The following is a 21,550-nucleotide window of genomic DNA, read 5'->3' on the forward strand; positions in this document are numbered from 1 at the left end:
AGTTCTTCTTTATTATCCAATGCTTATTCCACAGATACTAGTCCAATTCATTAATTATAAGTGCTTAGATGATATTAGCAATTAAATAGACACTATAGTGCTAATTCTTTATAGAAGTACTTAAATCAGTAGTAACACGTAACAATCTCATTGTAAGTAGTTACAAATTTAAAGTGTTGTCATTAAAATATGACTAGTTCCAATTGTGACTACTTAAATATTTGTATACATTAGTAGTTATTTATCAGGTACTAGTGCTTATTTTTGGATAAAAAGGGAACAGTTACAGCGTTGTTCTTCCAGAAAGTATATATTAAAAAATATTTGATAAGTTCAGATGCAAAAACCTCTAAACGCCATCTGAAATTTCCTTCAAAAACAAGCATTTTTCTCAATCTCCTATGTTTGTTGTTATTTTCCGTTACAGGCAATGAAAATACTCTATCAACATAATGAAATGACTGAATCTACTAATAAGAGTCTGACAAAAACGCTCATTTTAAAAGAAACGTTTAGATGGCATTTAGAGGTTTTTACATCTGAACTCATCATTTCTTAATGTGTTGTGTTATTATAGTTGTATTAAAATGTTGTTCACCTGAATGAGTTTCATGATATCAGACAAGCATTTAGACACAAAATTTTAGAAAAAAACAACAAGTAACTGCCCTACCAATGGGAAAATGCATTGTAAACAAAAGTTTAGTCATTTTAATATGCAACTGAATCATCTCACAAAAACTCACTGGTCTCAAAATCTTTCTTTATTATTATTCATATGGAACATTCTCTGACAGTCTTTAATTTGGTTGAGTCTTCTTATAAAATGCGGAAAATACAGTTTTATATATAAAAAGAAAGTGACTACGAATACAAAACTAAAACGTAGTACCAGGCTTGAATCGAAGCTTGAGGAAAACAAAAGCAATTGGCTTGCGAAGCCTTCGTCACCTTCCAACACACCCACAATCACACACACTCACTGCTCAGTGTCAAAACAGTGCTATGACAACTTCTTTCAGGCGAACCGAATGAACATCTCATTCACAGTGAGCTAACTAACACAACGACTCAGATTTTCACTTTAAATCAATACCTTTGGTCTCGATGAGAGAAAACAATGGAGACAACATTTACAGAAAGAGCACCATGAGCACAGATGACCGGATCTCCACAGCTTTCACTTAATCTCTCTCAAATACATCAATAAATGTTGCTCGCAATGCTGAGTTTTAATAGCCAAACAATACTGCTACATAAAGGTTTGACGAAGGCACCACATTGGTGTTGGAATCTGCCTCCCAAAAACCTGTTGTTCCAGCCTCATCACGTCTCAACGCAAATTAGGCTCTATTTACACAGGAACAAGCTGATCTGGAGATCAACACGGCCCAAAAGCCATCTGTGCCCAAGCTAAGACTCTATTAAAGGACACCTATCTGCTAATCCAAACCAAAGGTCAAGCAAACACAGTGGTCTGAAGAACGATCCACTTAAAGAAACCTACTATCTCTCTCACACACACACTCACACAGTGTAGGGAATGCAGTGGAGCAGCTTTGGACAGTCTCACCACCACAGAAAAACAAAACAAAATCTCCTCATGAACTCTACGTAAGTGCTACACTAACATGACAGTAACCTTACCTGAACTGCTACGATACATCTGTACACATTAAACACTTATTCTATGTAATAAGGCCTATACATAAGTTACTGTTAGTGGTGCAAGAGTTCCCTTACAGTGTTAAGATACAAAATAAAACCACCTTAAAAGCAATATGGGAGAGTACTGAAATTAAATTAAGGCAAAAAAACAATCATGATATGTTTCGATGGAAGGCTTATCAAGTGATCCTAGTTACTTTTGACTAAAATAGTCACTCATACTGGCCCTTTATTAGTAAATGCACAAATTCTACAACACACACACACACACACACACAATTCTCTTTAAGGCATATGAAAACTAGCTAAATCAACAAAGGCACCTATTGTAAGATGTAATATACGAGCTGGGTTTGATCTATATACAAAGTCATTTGTTTTCAGCCTTCATTTGAATAGTCTTTGTATAATGAGCTTCAAAAAGCACTACTATATGAGGATGTTATTCAGTTTATGCAAATAATCATGCAAATATTGGATAAAGCTTGATACCATGTTATAATAAGATGAAACAAAATGGCAACCTAACCCTGCTGGGTAGAAAGCACGTTCATGCTTGTTGATACTGAAACAAAGTAGTATTTAGGTAATTACTTTCCTTCATTTTTTTTCTGACCAGCATCATGCAATATTCCAGATCAAGATTACCAGGAAAACAAAAACAACAAAGACAAGAAAGAATATTAAAGCTCTGAAGTGTAAGCAGACTGCTCTTGGCTGTCCTTCCCATTTTTTTGTGCTCAATATAATCATGATGGAATAGCTCACCTAAAAATGAAATTTCTCTGTTTCTCACCCTCACGTTAATTGCTCCAAAGGCATGACTTTTGGTCTTTTTTTGCACTTCAACTTAAATTCCATTCCACCTACAATCGGATTCTACCAAATAAAAATCCTAAAATATATTAATGAAATCCATATGAAGCTGTTTAAGCCTAGTCTTCCAAATTTAGGCTTTAATTCAGATATAAACATTGACCAACTTGCTTCACAAACCCTCATTGGTTCTTAGTAGTTGACAAGCATGTTTCAGCTTCATTACCATTCCTTACTATATGTGTATGTACTCAAAGAAAATGACTTTTGCAGCTTGTTCAAACTACTTATTTAAAATGAGTTGAAAACATAATTCTTAAGCTTTTTTGAGACAACGGTTATATGTTCAATCCACTTAAATTTATAAAAACAATTAAGTTAACTTAATCGATTTGTGTTGGGACAACATGAAGGACTTGTAGGGAACCAAGCATTTTTTACATTGTGGATTCATTTAATATTTTTATTCATTAGCTGAGTCTCATTTCAGAGGCTGTGTTGGCATGGCACAATGAAGGCGGTTTCATTTTTGAAAAATTTAAAGTCTCCTTCAAATGCAACCTCAAAATGCGTCCTTCATTTCCCAGGTAATGAAGGACACAACCGGTGGATCCTTTGCAGCCTCGAACGTCTCAAGATTTGTTGCGCGCTGATAACAGCAGGACGTTTTTAAAAGAAATCTCCAACTTAAATGTATGAATTAGGTTTATTTTACTTGGATATCTAAACACGTGTTAAAAACAAAAAGAGTATGACATATCTTACTAAAGAGCGATTTTATATACAGTTCACATTTTTATGTGTACATGTATGGACCAACGGAAATATATTTCCAGCTTTTGTAAACTTTGCTTTGCCTTCAGATATTTTAAAATAATTTTTAAATCACTTTTAAGTCATTACAAATTTTATTACCGCTTATTAACAGCAGCGGTTACAGTTGCTAGGTGGCGAGATTTGTCCTCTGTAGGCTAGATAGTCTCATTTCAAAACGCTCAGTTCCGCCTGTGTGGACTTTGAAGGATTCACCTTTGAAGTCTGCATCCTGCGGAGGATACAGCCTCTGAAATGAGACACAGCTATACTCTTTACTAATTTGTTATTTTTTTAAGATTGTTTAGATTGATTTCAATTGATTTTATTTAAACTAAATTAAATAATTTGAGATTCAGAAAATAAAGACTCAAGTAAACTTTGGTAAACAATCCACACAATGTCCTTTTAAGGATCAGTGGACTTTGGACCAGACTGTCCCAAGCGTAGACAGCAGTGTACATGTAAGGTTGATGTTAAATCAGAAGAACGCATGTGCCGACCCGTCCCTTAATGGTTAAGTATAATTTCAATACTCTACATAAGAATACATAGGCCTTAATGCGTTCAAAATAACGCAAGGGTGAGGAATCACCAGAACTTTCATTTCTCTGAGATATGTCCCTTTAAGTATTGAAAGTAAAGGAGTGAAAAGCTAGTAAAATATCCACCGACCTTGAGTGCCATCTTCATCTGAAGCAGGAGTCAATCCGCTTCCCAAAAACCAACAAAAATCTTCCAAATCTCCAGGCATGGCACCTGGAGCTGGATAAGGCTATAAAAGGAGGAGAAATTCCCCTGTGGCTTTGATCGCGACCTCTCCGGCAACAGACCTATTAACGTCTTTACTAGATTACCCTATTAATCCATAAAACCGTTAGGACTCACGAATTAACACCCTTTTAAATCTCTTTCGCTCACACAAACACACACACACACACACACACACACACACACCAAAAGTACACCAAAAGTGACATTGCTGACAGTACAAACTGATGTATCTGGAGAAAGTAAAGGGACACAGCAGTCTATAGTAAGTCTCTGCTAGAAGCAGTTGTGCTCAACTCTGGGGGTCCGTGTTGCTGGCATGATGCGGGCCGTCCTGCTCGCTGATGGTGTGCAGTTGGAGGCAGACTGGGGGTCGTTGAGGCTCCAGAGGCACGTCTGAATCAGCCAAACCCTGCTCCTCGTCCCCTGGGCCCAGAGGAGGGCTGCTGCTGCGAGGGTTGCAACTATCACAGAAGTCCTGCTCCTCGAGTTCCCTTGCATCCATATGCCCTACAAGCTCTTTCATCTCCTCCTCTTCCTCTCCGTCCCCGGGCCTCTGGTTGCACACGCACACCTCGATCCCGGAATCACCAGTGAAGCGGCGGTGCCGACCCGGAGTCTTATCTTTGCTGTCAGGGGAACAGTCTCCGGGTTGGCTCAGGTCTTCGCCTGAGCTGTCCTGTTTGAGTAGGCTGTGTGAGGTTGCGCACGCCACCTGCTGGAGCCGCCCGTCCTCCTCTAGGCTGAGGTACTGTGGTTTGGCAGGGTGGTGTGTGGTGGGAGTCTGTGGCTGCTCTGTGCAGGGCTCTGGAGAGTGGTTCTCGGATGCGGACGGGGTGACGGGGCTGGACTGCAGTGGAGGGCAGAGCTCGTCCGGTTGTTCGGAGCACAGGGGGTCAGAGCTGGTGGAGTGGCCCGGCTGAGAGGCACTGTATGGAGGAGGGGGTGTTGGAGGTCTGTTTTCTACTTCCTCGTAGGCTGGTAAGAGGTAGCCAGGTAGGAACCCTGAAGAAGAGAAGAGTTTAGACGTGCGTAATATACTGACGCTGAGGAGAAGAAACTGTGGAATAATGTTGTTATTTTTGTTTTATGTGCACACAAATTATTCTCGTTGCTTGGTAATATTTCGATTGAATTACTGAAGGTGGTCTTTTATGAGAATGTTTTTGGTACCTTTCTAGACTTTTGAGTCGTGAAACTTGCTGTCAGAGAGCTCTCGGATTTCTAAAATCTCTCAGATTTAACTAAAATATCTTCATTTGTTTTCCGAAGATGAAAACAAAAGGTCTCAGGGGTTTGGAACAAAAGAGTAATTATTAAAATTATTTGTATTTTTGGGTGAACTAACAATGTTATGCCATCTATTAACTGACAATGTGTTTGAGGACACGTTACTTCTAATGCAGGGGTGTCAAACTTAGTTCCTGGAAGGCTGCAGCCCTGCACAGTTTAGTTCCTAAAAATTCTTCAATAAACTTATCTGGAGGTTTAAAACAAACCTAAATGATTCAATTTGTCTGATCAGCTGTGTTTAATTAGGGTTAAAGCTGAACTGTGCAGAGCTGCGGACCTCCTGGAAGAGTTTGACACCTGTGTTCTAAGCTGTTCAACTGCATGTTAATGGAAAAATCAGATCAGCCAATCACTGCAGATTTTTCCACACACAACCACAACCAGGGTATACAGAGAAAGGAACCTACTATCTGTGGGAGAAAATGCCTTATTCAGGGTTCATTCACATTTTTACTACTAAAATTCCATGACTTTTTCAAAACTTTAAGGAAAACATTCATGATATTGTTTTGTGTTTCATGTAATGTCTATGTACACGTAGTAAATAAGAAAAATGCATGTTTAAATTACAACATATCAAACATATGAGACAATTCATGTAGTTTATATTTATATCTGTAAAATAGTTTTCAGAAAGTATCTTGCTGTCTGCGTGAAAAATGTTATATTTTATTAAAAAAAAATTATAATGTTGCCTTGTGTTTTCACAAGACTTAAGATTAGTACAAATTAGCCTTTAGCACCCACAGTATCTTATCTCTGCAATTAGATATTGTTTCTGGACATGACACTCAAAATGCATCTTGAATTTTGGTAAAAGTGAGTGAAAGAGAAGCAAAGATAAAATTGCTTTAGATTTTTTTAATTATAGATTTTTTTTACCCATTTTTTTTTTTGTTTACCCATCAAATATAGTGACAAGTATAAGTTAAGTCCATCTCAAATATATTCAAGTACACAGATGATTGTTAAACTAATTTTCATGACTTTTCCAAAACATTTTGGTTTTATTTGGTTTTCCAAAACCTTTCCAGGCATAGAAAAAGCCTTTTCCACATTTCATAACTTTCCAGGTTTTCCAGGACCGTATGAACCCTGCTTATTAATGTCAGTGGTTTATTTATTTATTGCCACATCAGCAACTTATGGCTTTTTCGTGGCAAAATGGACATACATTAAATATTACATGATAAAAACAAATTTGCATTGCAATAAAAAGTTACTTAAACAAATATATAAAATATAAATAAATAAAATTCACACAAAAATATATTCAAAGTTAAATATGATGTTTTACTTCAACTTTTGATAAATAATTTAAGACTCTTTCTGGTGGCACCAGAAAAGTACTCTCCTTAAAAAAATTGGTCTAATGGTATTAAAACTTCCACATACCAACAAAATATGTTTTATGGTAAGAGCAGCCTAGCAGTAATTACATTTGGTTGGTTTGATGCCAGTGGTCGGAAGAGAATGACCAGGCTTGGCTCAGCTGACAGAAGGCCAACTCAAATAGCCACCGGAGGCTACAATTCACACCTTAAATTCTAAGGAGTTTGCTTAAATCTGATCTGAGGTGTGGATTTCTACAGAAACATCTAGAGGTCATTCATTAAAAAAAGTTAATAAGAGGATTTCATTTTACACTAAATTTCAGTTTACATCTTGTTTTACAAGAATTTTTTAAGAATAAAGAATATTAAGCCATCCTGTGAGTGCCCAGGTTGAGACTATGATATAGACCCTTGACCCAACAAGCCAGAACATACCATTAACTACCTCATTTAAATAATACCATAACAACCTACCAGCCACCTACAATGCCTTATCAACCATCCTGAGCAAGTACCTTAAAAACACTGAATATCTTACGCAATGACTTCAGAAACATCCAATCAAACACCAATAAGAAACACCTAGGTGTGCCTTAGAGATGTGCTAGCATCGAGTCACAGAATTCTATCAACTGTAATGAAATTTGAGTGCTAAACATAATATTACCAACAGAAAAACAGGAGAATTATGTAACTCAACATCTAATCTAGGTTGGTTTACTTTTCTACTATACATTCACCGCCAAATTTATTAGGTACACCTGTCCAACTGTTAGTTAACACAAATTTCTAATCAGCCAATCACATGGCAGCAACTCAATGCATTTAGGCATGTTGACATGGTCAAGCTGCAGTTCAAACAGAGCATCAGAATGAGGAAGAAAGGTGATTTAAGTAACTTTGAACATGACATGGTTGATGGTGTCAGACGGGCTGGTCCGAGTAGAACCATCTCTAGGGTTTTACAGAGAATGGTCCAAAAAAGAGAAAATACCCAGTGAGCGGCAGTTCTGTGGACCATGTCATAAAGTGCGAATGAGTTCACTGTACTCAAATGGCCTCCACAGTCACCAGAGCTCAATCCAATAGAGCACCTTTGGGTTATGATGGAACGAGAGATTCACATCATGGAGGTGCAGCCGACAAATCTGCAGCAACTGTGTGATGCTATTATGTCAATATGGACCAAAATCTCTTTAATATTCCAGTACCTTGTTAAATCCATGCTACGAAGGATTAAGGCAGTTCTGAAGGCAAAAGGGGTCCAACCCAGGACTAGTAAGGTGTACCTAATAAAGTGGCTGGTAAGTGTATGTATACTGATGTTTATTATAGAAGATATCCAATTCCATTACAAATAACTATACTCACAATCACCCTATTTCTTCACCTGTACATTTCCATTTGCCTGATTCAATCTCAATGGCCAAATTTTAATTCTTCTATATTGTTTTGAGATTGCATTGAGAATAAGGGGAGCAGGTACTAACTGAAGTAGAAGGGCAGAGAGGAGTAGTTATGGGCTTCTCTGTAGGCGATGAGGTTGATCTCATGCTGCCGTTGCTGTTGTTGCAGTCTGTGTTTGGCTCGACGGTGATGACACACGCAGCAGCAGCCCAGAATGATGATGAGTGTCAGGACCAACCAAAACCCTGATGAAAAGAGCACACACATAACACTGTTCTGTTAATGAGTGAAGAGAACATCACGTCCGATCCAACCAGTGCGACATAAATCATTCACTACTCTTTCATTTTAAGCTGAGCTGTTGTCAACAGTGCTGTGATGATGAATGTTTTGTTACTTGCTCAGATTCTATTTCCATTGTGTCTTGTCCGGTAGTTCTAGCCACAGTGAAATTTCATTAATACAATATTTTGATTGGCTTAACTCAGTAATGATTAAAAAGATTGTATAACTAGATTGTAATAACTACAAACTATAACTATTTGTTAAGCAATAGCATATAGTGAATTCATTATCTGTTAAGCATTAACTCTACATTAATAAAAGTTAGTAAGCGGTTTATAACTGCATCTACAAATGCTCTATTCTTGACTTATGAGAACATAATTCATTTTCCATTACTAATTGAAGTACTGCATTATTTACAAATCAGTTATTTAAGCAAAGTTGGTGTTTTTTTTAAGATCATTCAGATTGAGTAAGTGATTGATAAACGATTCAAATTAACGTTTATAATTCTTATCATTCAGGCATATACTAATAGTTATTTTCCATGTTAATAAATGCTTTATTAACTCCACTTCATCCAGTTTTGTGACCTAATCTAGTGAGGACTATTTCTGCTTTACAAATCCCTTTTAAAATGTCAATTAAAGGCTCAGTTAAATTCTAAACAGGAAAAAAGAAAAGAAATGACTTTATTTATTTCTATTCATTTGAAGATGCACAAATGAAACTATCAAATGAAAAATAAATCTTTGCAACCTTATGTAAAATAAAATTACTGTGCAGTTTAAACATCGCTAAATAACAGTGAAATGTTTTATAATAATACATTGTTAAATTATTATATTGTTGCGGTTTTGTCCAGTTTTATATTATATTTTGACACTCCTGTTATTCAGCAATAAACTTTACAGTCATTTTATTTTTTAGATAGGATTGCAAAGACTATTGTTCATTTGATACTAACCCTTTAATTGTCATTTATAGGGGACTTATGAAGCATAAATAGTCACTTTAGATTAGGTCACAAAACTGTATGAAGTTGTGTTTATAAAGCATTTATTAACATCCAGAGTAAGAATTACTATATGCATGAATAATAAGATATATAAATGTTTATTGCAGTAGTTTAATCATTTACTAACTGTATTCATTCTGAATGATCTTAAAAACCACCCACTACTCTTAAATACAGATGGTTTGTAAATAATGCAATACTGAATTTAGTAATGAAAAATCAACCAGTCACAAATTATATAAGTACAATTATTAAGCACATTTAAAATGTAAGTCAAGAATAGAGCATTTGTAGCTGCAGTTTAAACTGCTTACTAACCTTTAATAATTTAGAGTTATGCTTAACAAATAATGAACTCACTATATGCTAATGCTTAACAAATGATTCATAGTGTGCAGTTATTATGAAATGATACCAAAATATCAAATAAAAAATGACAGCAAGTAAATGAGGACAATTTAAGTTTTGTGGTGAACTATACCTTTAATGTTTGCTTCATTTTTTCTTTTAAGACGTATCTTATTCTCACTAAAATTGGGTTGATTTAATTTTTTAAATCTCAAATTACTGTAAAAACTAATTTTAATACAAAATAAGAGAACTATAATTTATTTAACAATATTAATCATAGGCGATGCAGAGGCTCAGTGGTTAGCACTGTCGCCTCACAGCAAGAAGTTCGAGTCCCGGCTGGGTCAGTTGGCATTTGTGTGTGGGGTTTGCACGTTTCCTTCGGGTGCTACGGATTCCCCCACAGTCCAAAGACATACGCTATAGGTGAATTAGGTAAGTTAAATTGGCCATTGTGTATGTGTGTGAATGAGTGTGTATGGATGTTTCCCAGAACTGGGTTGCAGCTGGAAGGACATTTGCAGTGTAAAACATATCTTAGATAAGTTGGCAGTTCATTCCGCTGTGGCGACCCTTGATGAATAAAGGGACTAAACCGATGGAAAATGAATGAAAGAATTATTAATCATTATTAACATTATTAATCCAGTCTTCAATGTGACATAATCCTTCAAAAATCCCTGTAATTCGCTAATTTGGTATTTAAGAAACATTTCTTTTTCTTATTGTTATCATCATCATCATCATCAAAACAGCTTAATATTTTTTTGGAAACTATTGACACTTTTCTCAGAACTCTGTGTGTTAGAAAGATCAAAAGTTTCAGAACATTTTAAATGTCTTCTAATAACCAAAAACATCAAATAACCAAACAATCTTTAGGGATGTATGATTTTTGATGAAAACTGGCAGAATACAAACAAAAGGAACTATGAATATAACATGGGATATAGCTAACTTTGGATGAATAAATCAGAAATGCAAGCATCTTCAGCATCAAAATAAAAAAAAATTGAAAATTGGATTTACTTGGGGAAAATGTAATAGATATAAACTACTATTGTAGAGAAGACTGTATTTCTGAAAGTAATAATAATAATAATTATAATAATGTAAATTAATAATAATTAATTACACAATTGTTTAAACTGATGTTTTAATTTTAACAGGAATAAAATAGAATTGAAGACAAAAGTAAAATACAATTTAATTTATGTTAATGTAATATTTATTACTAAAATAGTAATAAAACAGTTATAAAACTAAAAAATCTTTTCAAATTTCACAAATTTTATGTAAACTAAATTTTATGTCAACCATTAAAAAAATGTATAAATCAATCAATCTCAGGGACCTAAATCTGGCACTAAATCCCAAGATTGAAAAGAATGTACTGGACATGAGGGTGTGCCGCTCATCAGCCAACAGTAAGAGGCTAGAGCTGCGTGGGTCAACGCCATGTGAGATCCAAGTGTGTGAAACTTTGCCCCAAATAAAGCAGAGACCTTTTCTGGCAGACGGGGGGTCCACTTTTCCTAATAGAGAAATTTAAGGCAGCTGTTTACAGGGGCTGCTCTGATCCGGTTACACTGGATTTGTGTCTGTCCGGGTCGCATGCATTTGGCACGATGCACAAAACACCAAGTGCAGCCCCTTGACTCAGCAGACGATGTGCTGTAATTACCGTGGAGATGAGGTTAGTCCTCAGTTATTAAAATAGATGGTACATTGGAGGGAGAGGGGTAATTTGATAACTCACGAACACTGCCAACGGGCGTGAACAGAGGAGAACAACAACTAGATCATGGCCAGCCAATCACATAAAAGATATAAGCAGCACACAAAAAAATCAGAGCCATAATTAAAAACTCCAAAATTCCCTTTAAAAAGATTACTGCAGAACAAAAGCTGTCATGTCTGTTGTACAGTGAGGTCACTGAAACGTGTTCTTAAAATTGCAGCAAATCTGGTTCCAGTAAGCTGCATGATTAAATGCCTAAATCGTGTTACTATTTACAGAAACAAAACAATTACAGTGTCAAACATGAGCCACCACTTGGATGTCTTTTCTCAAGACTTGCCACCTCTTGTCAGACCCATAGCTGGCATCAGAAGATTGAGCTGCTCACTGTAAACAGATTGAGAGCAAATGCAGTTGGCACTTTACACTTCTAAATAATATTACAACTGCATTTCAATGTTGAATCACTTCAAAGTTTAATCAAATGTAACCATAAACAAGAAAAGTTTGTAGTGTCCAGTGATTTCATTTACGCCAGTAAGTGTAGTATATATAAATAAATGTGCTCATTTGCAAAAATAGGCAACATTTTTATACTTTTTTTGTGTTAACTTGCTAAAAACATGACTTTTGAAAATAAAAACTGACTTATCTGTTCTTTAAGGAAATCTTCAATTATATACTTGAGGTTGTCGCATACAGCATTTACACCATGGACTGATTGGATTTTACAGGCAGCAGGGATTCAGATACTTACACCACACCTCGTAGTAATAGCTGCAACACTGAGATTCTCCACAACAGTAGCCTGAATCACAGTAGTAGCTCTGGTTGTTGACTCCTACACAAATCAATCGTCCCTGTTAAGAAAAGAAATATATATAGTAAATATGATATGTATAGTAAATATTAGCAATAAAAAATGAGCTATCTCAAAAGTAACTAAAGCACGTTAACAATGTCATTTATTTAAAGTTTGTTGTTATAAATCAAAGAAATATTCACAAATATATATATATATATATATATATATATATATATATATATATATATATATATATATATATATATATATATATATATATATATATATTTTTTTTTTTTTTTATAAATTTAAAACACTTTAAAAATTGTTTCAATTTAATTTGCAATTGGGATATGGATATGTATATATATATATATATGTATATATATGTATATATATGTATATATGTATATATATATATATATATATATATATATATATATATATATATATATATATATATATATATATATATATATATATATATATATATATATATATATATATATACACATATACATACACATACATGCATACATACACATACATATATACACACACACACACACACTTAACTTCATGCTAAATAAAAAAAAAAAACCTGTACATATCTAGAAAATTACCAAATAAATTACTTATAATGTCAAAAAACACAACATCAAATGACTAAAACATTACATTTCAATTGAAATCAGAAAATATATTGAATAAAAATGATTAAAAATGACAAAAACGCAAATTGCTAAAACTTTTACATAATGCAGAAACATAAGCGAATCCCAATTATTAATAACTACAATATTTACTAAATTAGGCAGAGGCTGATCAGACTATATAAATGAAATAAATAATCAGGCGGTCTACACAATCAGGTGATAATAAAAAGCACATTATCTCAATAAGACGCAGGCTGCTATACAAACCCATGAATGAGCAAACTGTACTACACAGAATGCAAATAGCCTCATAGAAATGCTTAAATAAACGATAAAATGCTGATTCCTGTGCTCTAATTTTACCTTTCTAAACCCCAGGAGAAAAGGCATGATAGGCGTCTGATAGGAAAATCAACACAGCAGAAAGACAGAGTTTTGTTACACACAAGGCTGCACAGACCAAAAGAGAGACAAGAAGAGGAAGGTCGGGCTCGGGCCACCCACCACCCACACATGGTACAGTGTGACATGAACTGCCCCCTTTATTAGCCGGAGGGTCTGGATTTAAACGCACACATACATGCACAGCCTCCCTCATGGCATTTCAGAGCCGGCGAGCGCTGCCAGAGAATGTGAGTAAACAGGACGAACAGACAAGCGGTCTATGCATCTCTCGTACACACAGACTCTGATGACAACTGCTGGCCAGACAGTTGTCTTGAGTGTTGAACTGGATATAAAGGATCTAAACTGAGACACAATGTGAAACCAAAATCTAGGCTTATGAATTGGCCTGAACGATATATCGTTTCAGCATTGATATCACAATGTCACATCACAGGATATGCAATGTTGAGTTTGCATTATAATTGATCATTTGCATGCATTTTTTAATGCTGGTATTTTTATAATGACTTTAAAAGCATTCAGGTATAAGAAATTGTATCATTTGTGAGCTTAACTATAGGGCTGCTCGATTGTGAGAAAAATCATAATCCCGATTATTTTGGTCATAATTGTAATCACAATTATTCAAAACGATATACAGTTGAAGTCAGAATTATTCGGCCTCCTGTGAATTTTCTTTTTTTTTTTTTAATATTTCCCAAATTATGTTTAACAGATTCAGGAATTTTTCCACAGTATTTCCTATAATATTTTTTCCTCTGGAGAAAGTCTTAATTGTTTTATTTCGGCAAGAATAAAAGTAACTATTTTAAGGTCAATATTATTGGCCACCCAAAGCAATATTTGTTTTTGATTGTCAGCAGAAGAAACTACTGTTATGCAATGACTTGCCTAATTACCCTAACTTTAACCTAATTGAGTTAAGCCTTTAAAATGTCACTTTAAGCTGAATACTAGTATCTTGAAAAATATCTAGTAAAATATTATGTACTGTCATCATGGCAAAGATCAAATAAATCAGTTATTAGAAATGAGTTATTAAAACTATTATGTTTAGAAATGTGTTGAAAAAAAATCTTTGCTTTAAACAGAAATTGAGGGGAAAAACAGCCGATAATAATTCAGGAGGGATAATAATTCTGATTTCAAGTCTATAAACACAGTTATTTTCCTGTAAATCCCACGTAAATAAAGAAAAATTAATAAATACAATAGAATAGAAACATGAAATAAACTGTGCTTTAAGTATCATTCGCCCCTGTAAGAAAAAAAACTTCAATTATAGCTACAAAAGTCCTTCAGTCAAGATCAGCAAGTGATTTTATCCTTTTGTTGTTTGATTAATGATGATAAAAACAGTCGCAGGAATATTATGCGCTGTCACTTTAAGAGCAGTACGGTTTTGATTTATGGTTTCACTTTCACATGGCTTTTGATTCTCAACTCGTTTATTACATAAATGAGGGTTAATATGAAAAATCACTTAACACCACGTTTTGACACAAATTTGCATGTATTTAACCATTAAAGCGCTCACATTTAGATGACTTTAGATGTGTGTGCTCTACTCGACTCTGAGGCTGAGCACATACAACAGCATACGATCTCTTTCAGGCTTTTAAAAACATGAATGATTTGAATGTACATCAATGAATGATGCGCATCCCGTGCTGCAAACGTTACATTACAGTACATGCTCTTAGTCATTTTCACGTGAAACTGAGCTTTGCAGAGCAACAAATGTGTACAACCGGAAAGGGGCCGGTATATGATGCAATAATCGTTTTATCTTGATTAATGTTTTTTCAGAATCGTTAGAAGCCAAAATTGAAATCAAAACTGAATTTCGATTAATTGCACAGCCCTACATTAACTATGATTAATTTTATTGAATTATTTTAATCATTCAGTTACTGTACTTAAATACTGTTAGACTTGGGAAGTGATAAAACATTTTATTTCAATTGTGTATATTTTATCATCATGATTAGAGATTTATATGCATGAAAATACCCACAACACATGCAAACACAGAAATGCAATGCAAACTGCACAGACCACATCGAAAATGTGTTGGGGGACCCCAAAATGTTTATAGATTGTTTATTAAATTTTATGGAGATGCACTCCCACTGCAGAATCATCCCAATTGATCTAACATTTTACATTCTTTCCAAATAAAGATATTAAGTCATCTGGTGAAACTGTCTTCATATCACAATATATATCGTAAAATAAAAATCTGGCAATGTTAGATTTTTCCAGTATCATGCAGCCCTACTTATAAACAAAAGACTTAAAGGGATAGTTCGCCCAAAAATAAAAATTTGTGTTATCGTTTCCTATTTTTACTAGTTCAAAACTTAGTTTCCTTCTTCAGCTAAAAAGATATTTCACATAAATACTGGCTGCCGGGAGCCACTGACTTTCATTACATTCCCAGCAACTAAGATTTTTAAAACATCTTTTTAAAACATGTTTTAAAACAGTTTCTTTTTCTATCAGATTTTTTTTTTAATAAAATATTGTGTGTTAAAAAAAAAAAAAAAACCTCAAAGTTTAAAACATCACAAGAGGGAGATTAAATGATTAAGTAATTTTCATTTTTAGATATTCCCTTTAACAAAAAATATATATAATTGTATCACTACTGACTATTGAGATGATGAACTTCAACAACAAGAAGTGGAAAGTTTGAGCGTTCAGAAGTGCAAACCTGTGCTAGGATGAACAGTGCCAAACATTCACAGAGGGGATGGCAACTGGCAGCGAACAGCTGAGTTAAAGGTTAATTAGTTAATTATTACACATTCTTGGTCTTACAGAGTAGACCAGTATTGAGATGATTGAGATGATAAATCATGGCGTAACAATTTAAAAATGACAAACAACGAATGACATTACTTCAACATCTACCAAAAGAAAACTTTTATTTTGAACCAATGATGTCAAATAACTGTCATGTGCCTTAAACACATTTACAATTAAGCACGGCTTACTTTTGTTGAGCAAATCCATCTCAATCACTTGGACAACCGGAATTTTCTGTTAATTATTGCAGTTCAAACTTGACCATGCTTACTACTGACTGAGACTGATCTCAGAGCTAGCATTAGCACAGTTATGGCTCACTTAGTAAAGCAACAAACATCAAAGTTGTTAATTAAGCTGCCAACATCCAAAGCATGAGTGCTACACTCACTTTTCAAAAACTTTTCAAAATCTTCAAACTAAGTCCAGATTAAACTCTAACAAGTCTTTCTCTTAACTCAAAACACCTAAAATTACTTTTATTGTTAACATTTTCCCCTCTTAATGCAATTCCACACAAAGCATGCTGGGAATTATTCATCCACTACCTGGTAGTTACACCAGCGACCTGTTTTGGCTCAAGTTTAAACAAACAGCAAGTGTGAGTGCGTTTCGCATGTAATTTTTTGATTCCACAATTCTTGTTGTGTTATGGACAACATGTTGCTTCCTGATCAGCCATCAATTAGCATCTTGTAGCTCAATTATGGTGCTAGAAATTAAAATGTTTTGGATTCAATTCCAATAGAGAGCAAGAAGAAGTGATAAAATGTTCACAAAAAAATGTATAATAATAATAATGCATTTGATGCAATTAAGAAGGTGGAACAACAGACTGATTTCTGCATATATGAACATAAATAAAACAAATCTGTACCAAAGTGGTGCGTTTTGTACTGGCTGTTTTGTCACAAAAGCCTAAAATCCTTACCTCTACTGTATAACTGAACTTAGTAGCAGCAATGCCATATTGTCTCTTTCATTCTCCATGCTCTTATGATCTACATCACTGCTGGTCATCATCTATCAGCATTACTGCAGAAGCAACTTTTATTTGTTTTTTGATATATGATCATCTCTAGGTGAATACATGTTATGTGCTGTTTATGACAGCCTTGTTTCAAACCTTTAAAGGGTTAATTCACCCAAAAATGAAAAATCTGTTCATTTGCCTCATGTTGTTTTGTTCATATATATATATATATACACACACACAAATATATACTGCTACTAAGTTCAGTTATACAGTAGAGGAAATGATTTTATTTATATATATATATATATATATATATATATATATATATATATATATATATATATATATATATATATATATATATTTATTTATTTATTTATTTATTTATTTATTTTAAATGCAGCCAGTGTTTTTGGTGATGAGTGGCATCCATTGCATGGAAAACATCAGCAGAGATTTTAAATATGCATTTTAAATCAATTTTAAGGTATATTATTGGCTTTTTAAAAAAAAATTTAAAAATAAATTATTTTATTCAGTAAATACATTAAAGGTCCGGTGAAGTACTTTGAAATGCAGTTTGTATTCGATGTTTGACAATCTCAACTGAAACATGAAGGAGGAAGGACATATAGTAGCCTCCTCTCTGCAAAATGAAACAAGTGGCTCCATCAGGGGGGAGCACTTCTTCTACAAGTGATGTCACAGGGTTTTAGGGGTGATGTAGGTGTACACATTATAGGAGGAGGAGCTGGAGCTCAAGCTTCCCCTCATTGGAGGTGAGCTCCACTCAAGTGGCTCTGCAGTGAGTACCTTCTCCAATTAAAAGCAAATGCAAAACATCTTGAAAGGGATGGGGCATGTCAGATACTAGAGAACATTTTAATGGCCAAAAAAATTTGATGAGGAAATGAAGGATGAAAGAAACTTGATTCATTTAGGAGGAAATGACAAACTGCAAGCTTTGGATGTTTACTTCTAAATGCAAATGTTTTGCGGGACACTAGCTTATAGATACTAACATCTAAAAAACTTTTTGATTTCACAGGACGCTTAAATTGGTCAACAATGACAATTATAGTATAATGGAATAACTAAAATGACTTTGCTTTCACAGGGGAAATTAACAAAAACTGCTGGGTTGTTTACTTTGTCCATATTTATTTGTTTAAGTTGATCAACTAAATTTTAAATTACACTTAAATCAATGGTTAACCCTTGTGCACTGTTCAAATTGACTACCCTTTTGTTATGTTAGGGATGAAAACATCCACTGAAATAACCTGCTGTAAAAATGCATAAATATGCATTTCAAGTTTTGCATAAATCTGTTAATCAACCTCAGTCCTGATCGCAACTACTAAACTTTTTATAGAAATACAGGATTTTAACTCTTTAATTGCAAAATTTGTAAATGATGTCACTGATTTGGTGAAAAAGAAAACACACAAAATGATGTATTTTCAATATAAAAAGTAATTGTGGACTGGGTTTTTTTAACCTTCTAGCAAAGTCTTGGAAAAAAAGTGAAAAATATTTCTGATGCATTTACAGCAGTTTAATTCAGTGGATGTTTTCATCCCTAACATAACAAAAGGGTAGTACATTTTACATTTGTCAGTGTAAGGTTGAGGGTTTTCTCAATATATGATTTCAAAATAAGATTAGTCACCAAAAATCATTCTGCTAGCTGAAACACAGAATAGGTTATGGCCAAATTAAGACAAAAATCACCCCAGAGCGGATGACAACCTCCCCAATAGTACATAAGGGTTAAAACAACCCCGCATTTTATTAATGTTATGCGTGTAATTAACTTGTAATGAAGTGACTGTACTTTATTACACATCATAATCAAGTCCCACTTTAAAACTTCTCTGTAAAAATCTTCATTTCATTAAAAGCCCTGTTTGACTTCAGAATAGTCCCTTTTTTTTAAAGTAAAAGCCGAGTAACATTTCACAGTAATAAAGCATATGGTTCTGTCATCACGCTAGCAGATCTGAGACCTGCTTATCTTTCAGAAACCTACATTCCCTCAGCGATAACACCTGTGGAGAGCAAACAGCTCACTCCCTGTTTTTTTCATTGCCTGACCTTGATCTACCACCTGTCACAACATACAGAAGAGGAGCATCTTCATACATGCATGCCTTTCCCAGTCAAGGCCAGAATGAAAGCACTCAGTCAAAACAGCGGCCTGTCATTGGCCAAATCTTTAAAAAATGTGCTTTTTGTTGATGGCTAACATTAAAGTGTCAGTCACAGTCATCAGTAAAATTTCATGTTGTGATTAAACAGATATTTTATAGCAGAATCATCACATAAAACCTGGCCCAGCTTGGGGTAAAAAAAGCACCTTTCAGCAGCTGCAGATAGACAGACTATTTTAATTATTTACCCATCAGGAAGGACAACATTAGGGGCAAGACAAAGCTTTATGAATCATTCATTTGGTCTGTTTACATGTAATCTCAGCAAGATCAAAATGATCAAACTGTCCCTCAAATTATATTCCCTCAAAAGATTTATACAGCTGTAAGTTAAATTGGAAATCCAAATATAGTTGACTTTGAAAAATTTCTATAAAAGACATTGAGGGTGTGTTTTGACCTTTAATTTGGTTTTCTTCATTTGGTCAAGAACGAATAGGAAAGTACACATTTGGTCCTGGACGATTTTCCATTGTTATTTTAAAACAGAATCTAAAGATACAAAGCATCCATTTTTAAAGCATCAACTATATTTCAGAGCTTAACATACATCTAAATGCAAAGTGAGGCATTTCAGATGCCTATACTGAACTGCAATAGTCAACATTGTGATTATGTAAAGAAAAAGAAAGTTTTCTGGAGCATTCTGTCCTTTTAATGGTCACAGCATTTGGCTTTTTGTGTTCGTTAAGATGTCTTTGGTTCATGTGTTCATACTTCAGATGAACGGCACTAGAGCTCATTTGGAAGTGGATTTAAAGCCCTACTTTCTGCAGTTTTAGTTTACTTGCTTGATGTGCACCAGGGTTTAGATGACAGCATTCTTTCATACTTATTGAAATTGACCTCACTAGTCACACCAGAGTTTGTGTTATTCAACCCACAAATCTGCAAAGTCTTATGTAATAAACATATCCTACACTAATTACCAATAACTGATTCAACAAACGTATAGTATTAACATGTATCAAACGAGTAAATAAAAGCTAGTGTGCAGTGATTCCACAAACCAAAACGTAATGCACAAGCCTAGTTTTTGCTTTCACGTGATGTGCTAACAACACATTTTACACTTATATTTCATATTTTCAGCAACTTCTGAAGCCATTTAAAAGCACATCAACATTGTATATACATAAACAAACCAGTCCTTCTGGTTGTCATCTTATTATTATCCTTAGTGTTTTTTAAAAACTGACTTCAGAAGAGGACCGAAAAGCTCAATTGTAAAGCTTAAAAATGTCAGCCTCAAAAGTCTCAGCAATCTTTCCTGTCAGTGCTGTGGACAAAAACACCGGATGCATTTCAAACCCTAACGAGCTGGCTGTGTAGACAAACCAGGCACACGTTTATGTGCACACAAGAAGCCTAAAAACGCTGCCTTAGTAGGCAGCTTGTAAGATTTTAAGACACAGCCATACTCTACCGGCTATGCTAAAAATGCTAACAGAGTCTTTACCTCGGTCAACGCTGCCTCCACGGACACCGAACCCACCGGTCCAATAACCGCGCTACTTACAAACAACCCCATGCCCAGTTTTATGAATCCAACCCCCCACATTCCGCCCTTTCCCGTGGCTTTGGACACATTTGCAACACGGTAGGACATTAAGCTAGCCTGCGAGCTAGCTTGTGTTGCGTCTCTTTCTTCTTTCTTTCAACTCTCTTGCAAACTCCGAAAGTCTCAGTCAGACTCCGCCCCTGAAAACTATTGGTTCATTCAAGCGAACACTTCCTGGTTTCACAAGCAAACGTAGCAGCGATTGGCTGTTTTGTCTGTCATTAAAAAAAAAACAGTATGCGTCTGCAGGGCGTGACTTTGTTGTTCTTTACCAGCTGAGATCAAGAAATCAGCTGACACTGAATTTAAAGGGGCAGGAAATGACATTTTCCTCAGCAATAAAGTAAGCGAGAAAAAGACAGCCAGAGACAGACAAAAATAGTTTGGAAGACAGTCCAGCGACCCAAAAAAGATAAACAAAAAGGATTTAAATATCCTTAAATTCAGCTTAGTTAATAATAACAACATTCATCAAATCATCATTTTATTGATAAAACAATACTCAAAATAATGATTGTAGTTGTTTATGAATACATTTTATGAACATGAATTTAACAACTGTTGAAAATTACACCCTTTTTAATTGAAATATACACACATATTTCCAGGATAATAATTCCAAT

The 21,550-nt window shown here is 34.6% G+C and overlaps 1 protein-coding gene across 2 annotated transcripts; it reads right to left on the reverse strand.

Annotated features, from left to right (window-relative positions):
• Positions 1-749: 749 nt before the first annotated feature.
• Positions 750-21,034, reverse strand: wbp1la (WW domain binding protein 1-like a). 2 transcript variants are annotated; one of them, XM_056470798.1, is made up of 4 exons: positions 20,826-21,034; positions 12,255-12,357; positions 8,186-8,347; positions 750-5,073 (listed from the first exon to the last, which is right to left on the reverse strand). In XM_056470798.1, the coding sequence occupies exons 1-4, from the start codon at positions 20,973-20,975 to the stop codon at positions 4,361-4,363; spliced, it is 1,128 nt and encodes a 375-aa protein (XP_056326773.1). In that variant the 5' UTR covers positions 20,976-21,034; the 3' UTR covers positions 750-4,360. The 2 variants fall into 2 exon arrangements, with proteins under 2 accessions (XP_056326773.1, XP_056326774.1); XM_056470799.1 differs by lacking the exon at positions 20,826-21,034 and adding an exon at positions 13,322-13,483.
• Positions 21,035-21,550: the final 516 nt, after the last annotated feature.

The sequence above is a fragment of the Danio aesculapii genome, chromosome 13, assembly GCF_903798145.1.
Source record: "Danio aesculapii chromosome 13, fDanAes4.1, whole genome shotgun sequence".
Classification (NCBI taxonomy): domain Eukaryota; kingdom Metazoa; phylum Chordata; class Actinopteri; order Cypriniformes; family Danionidae; genus Danio; species Danio aesculapii.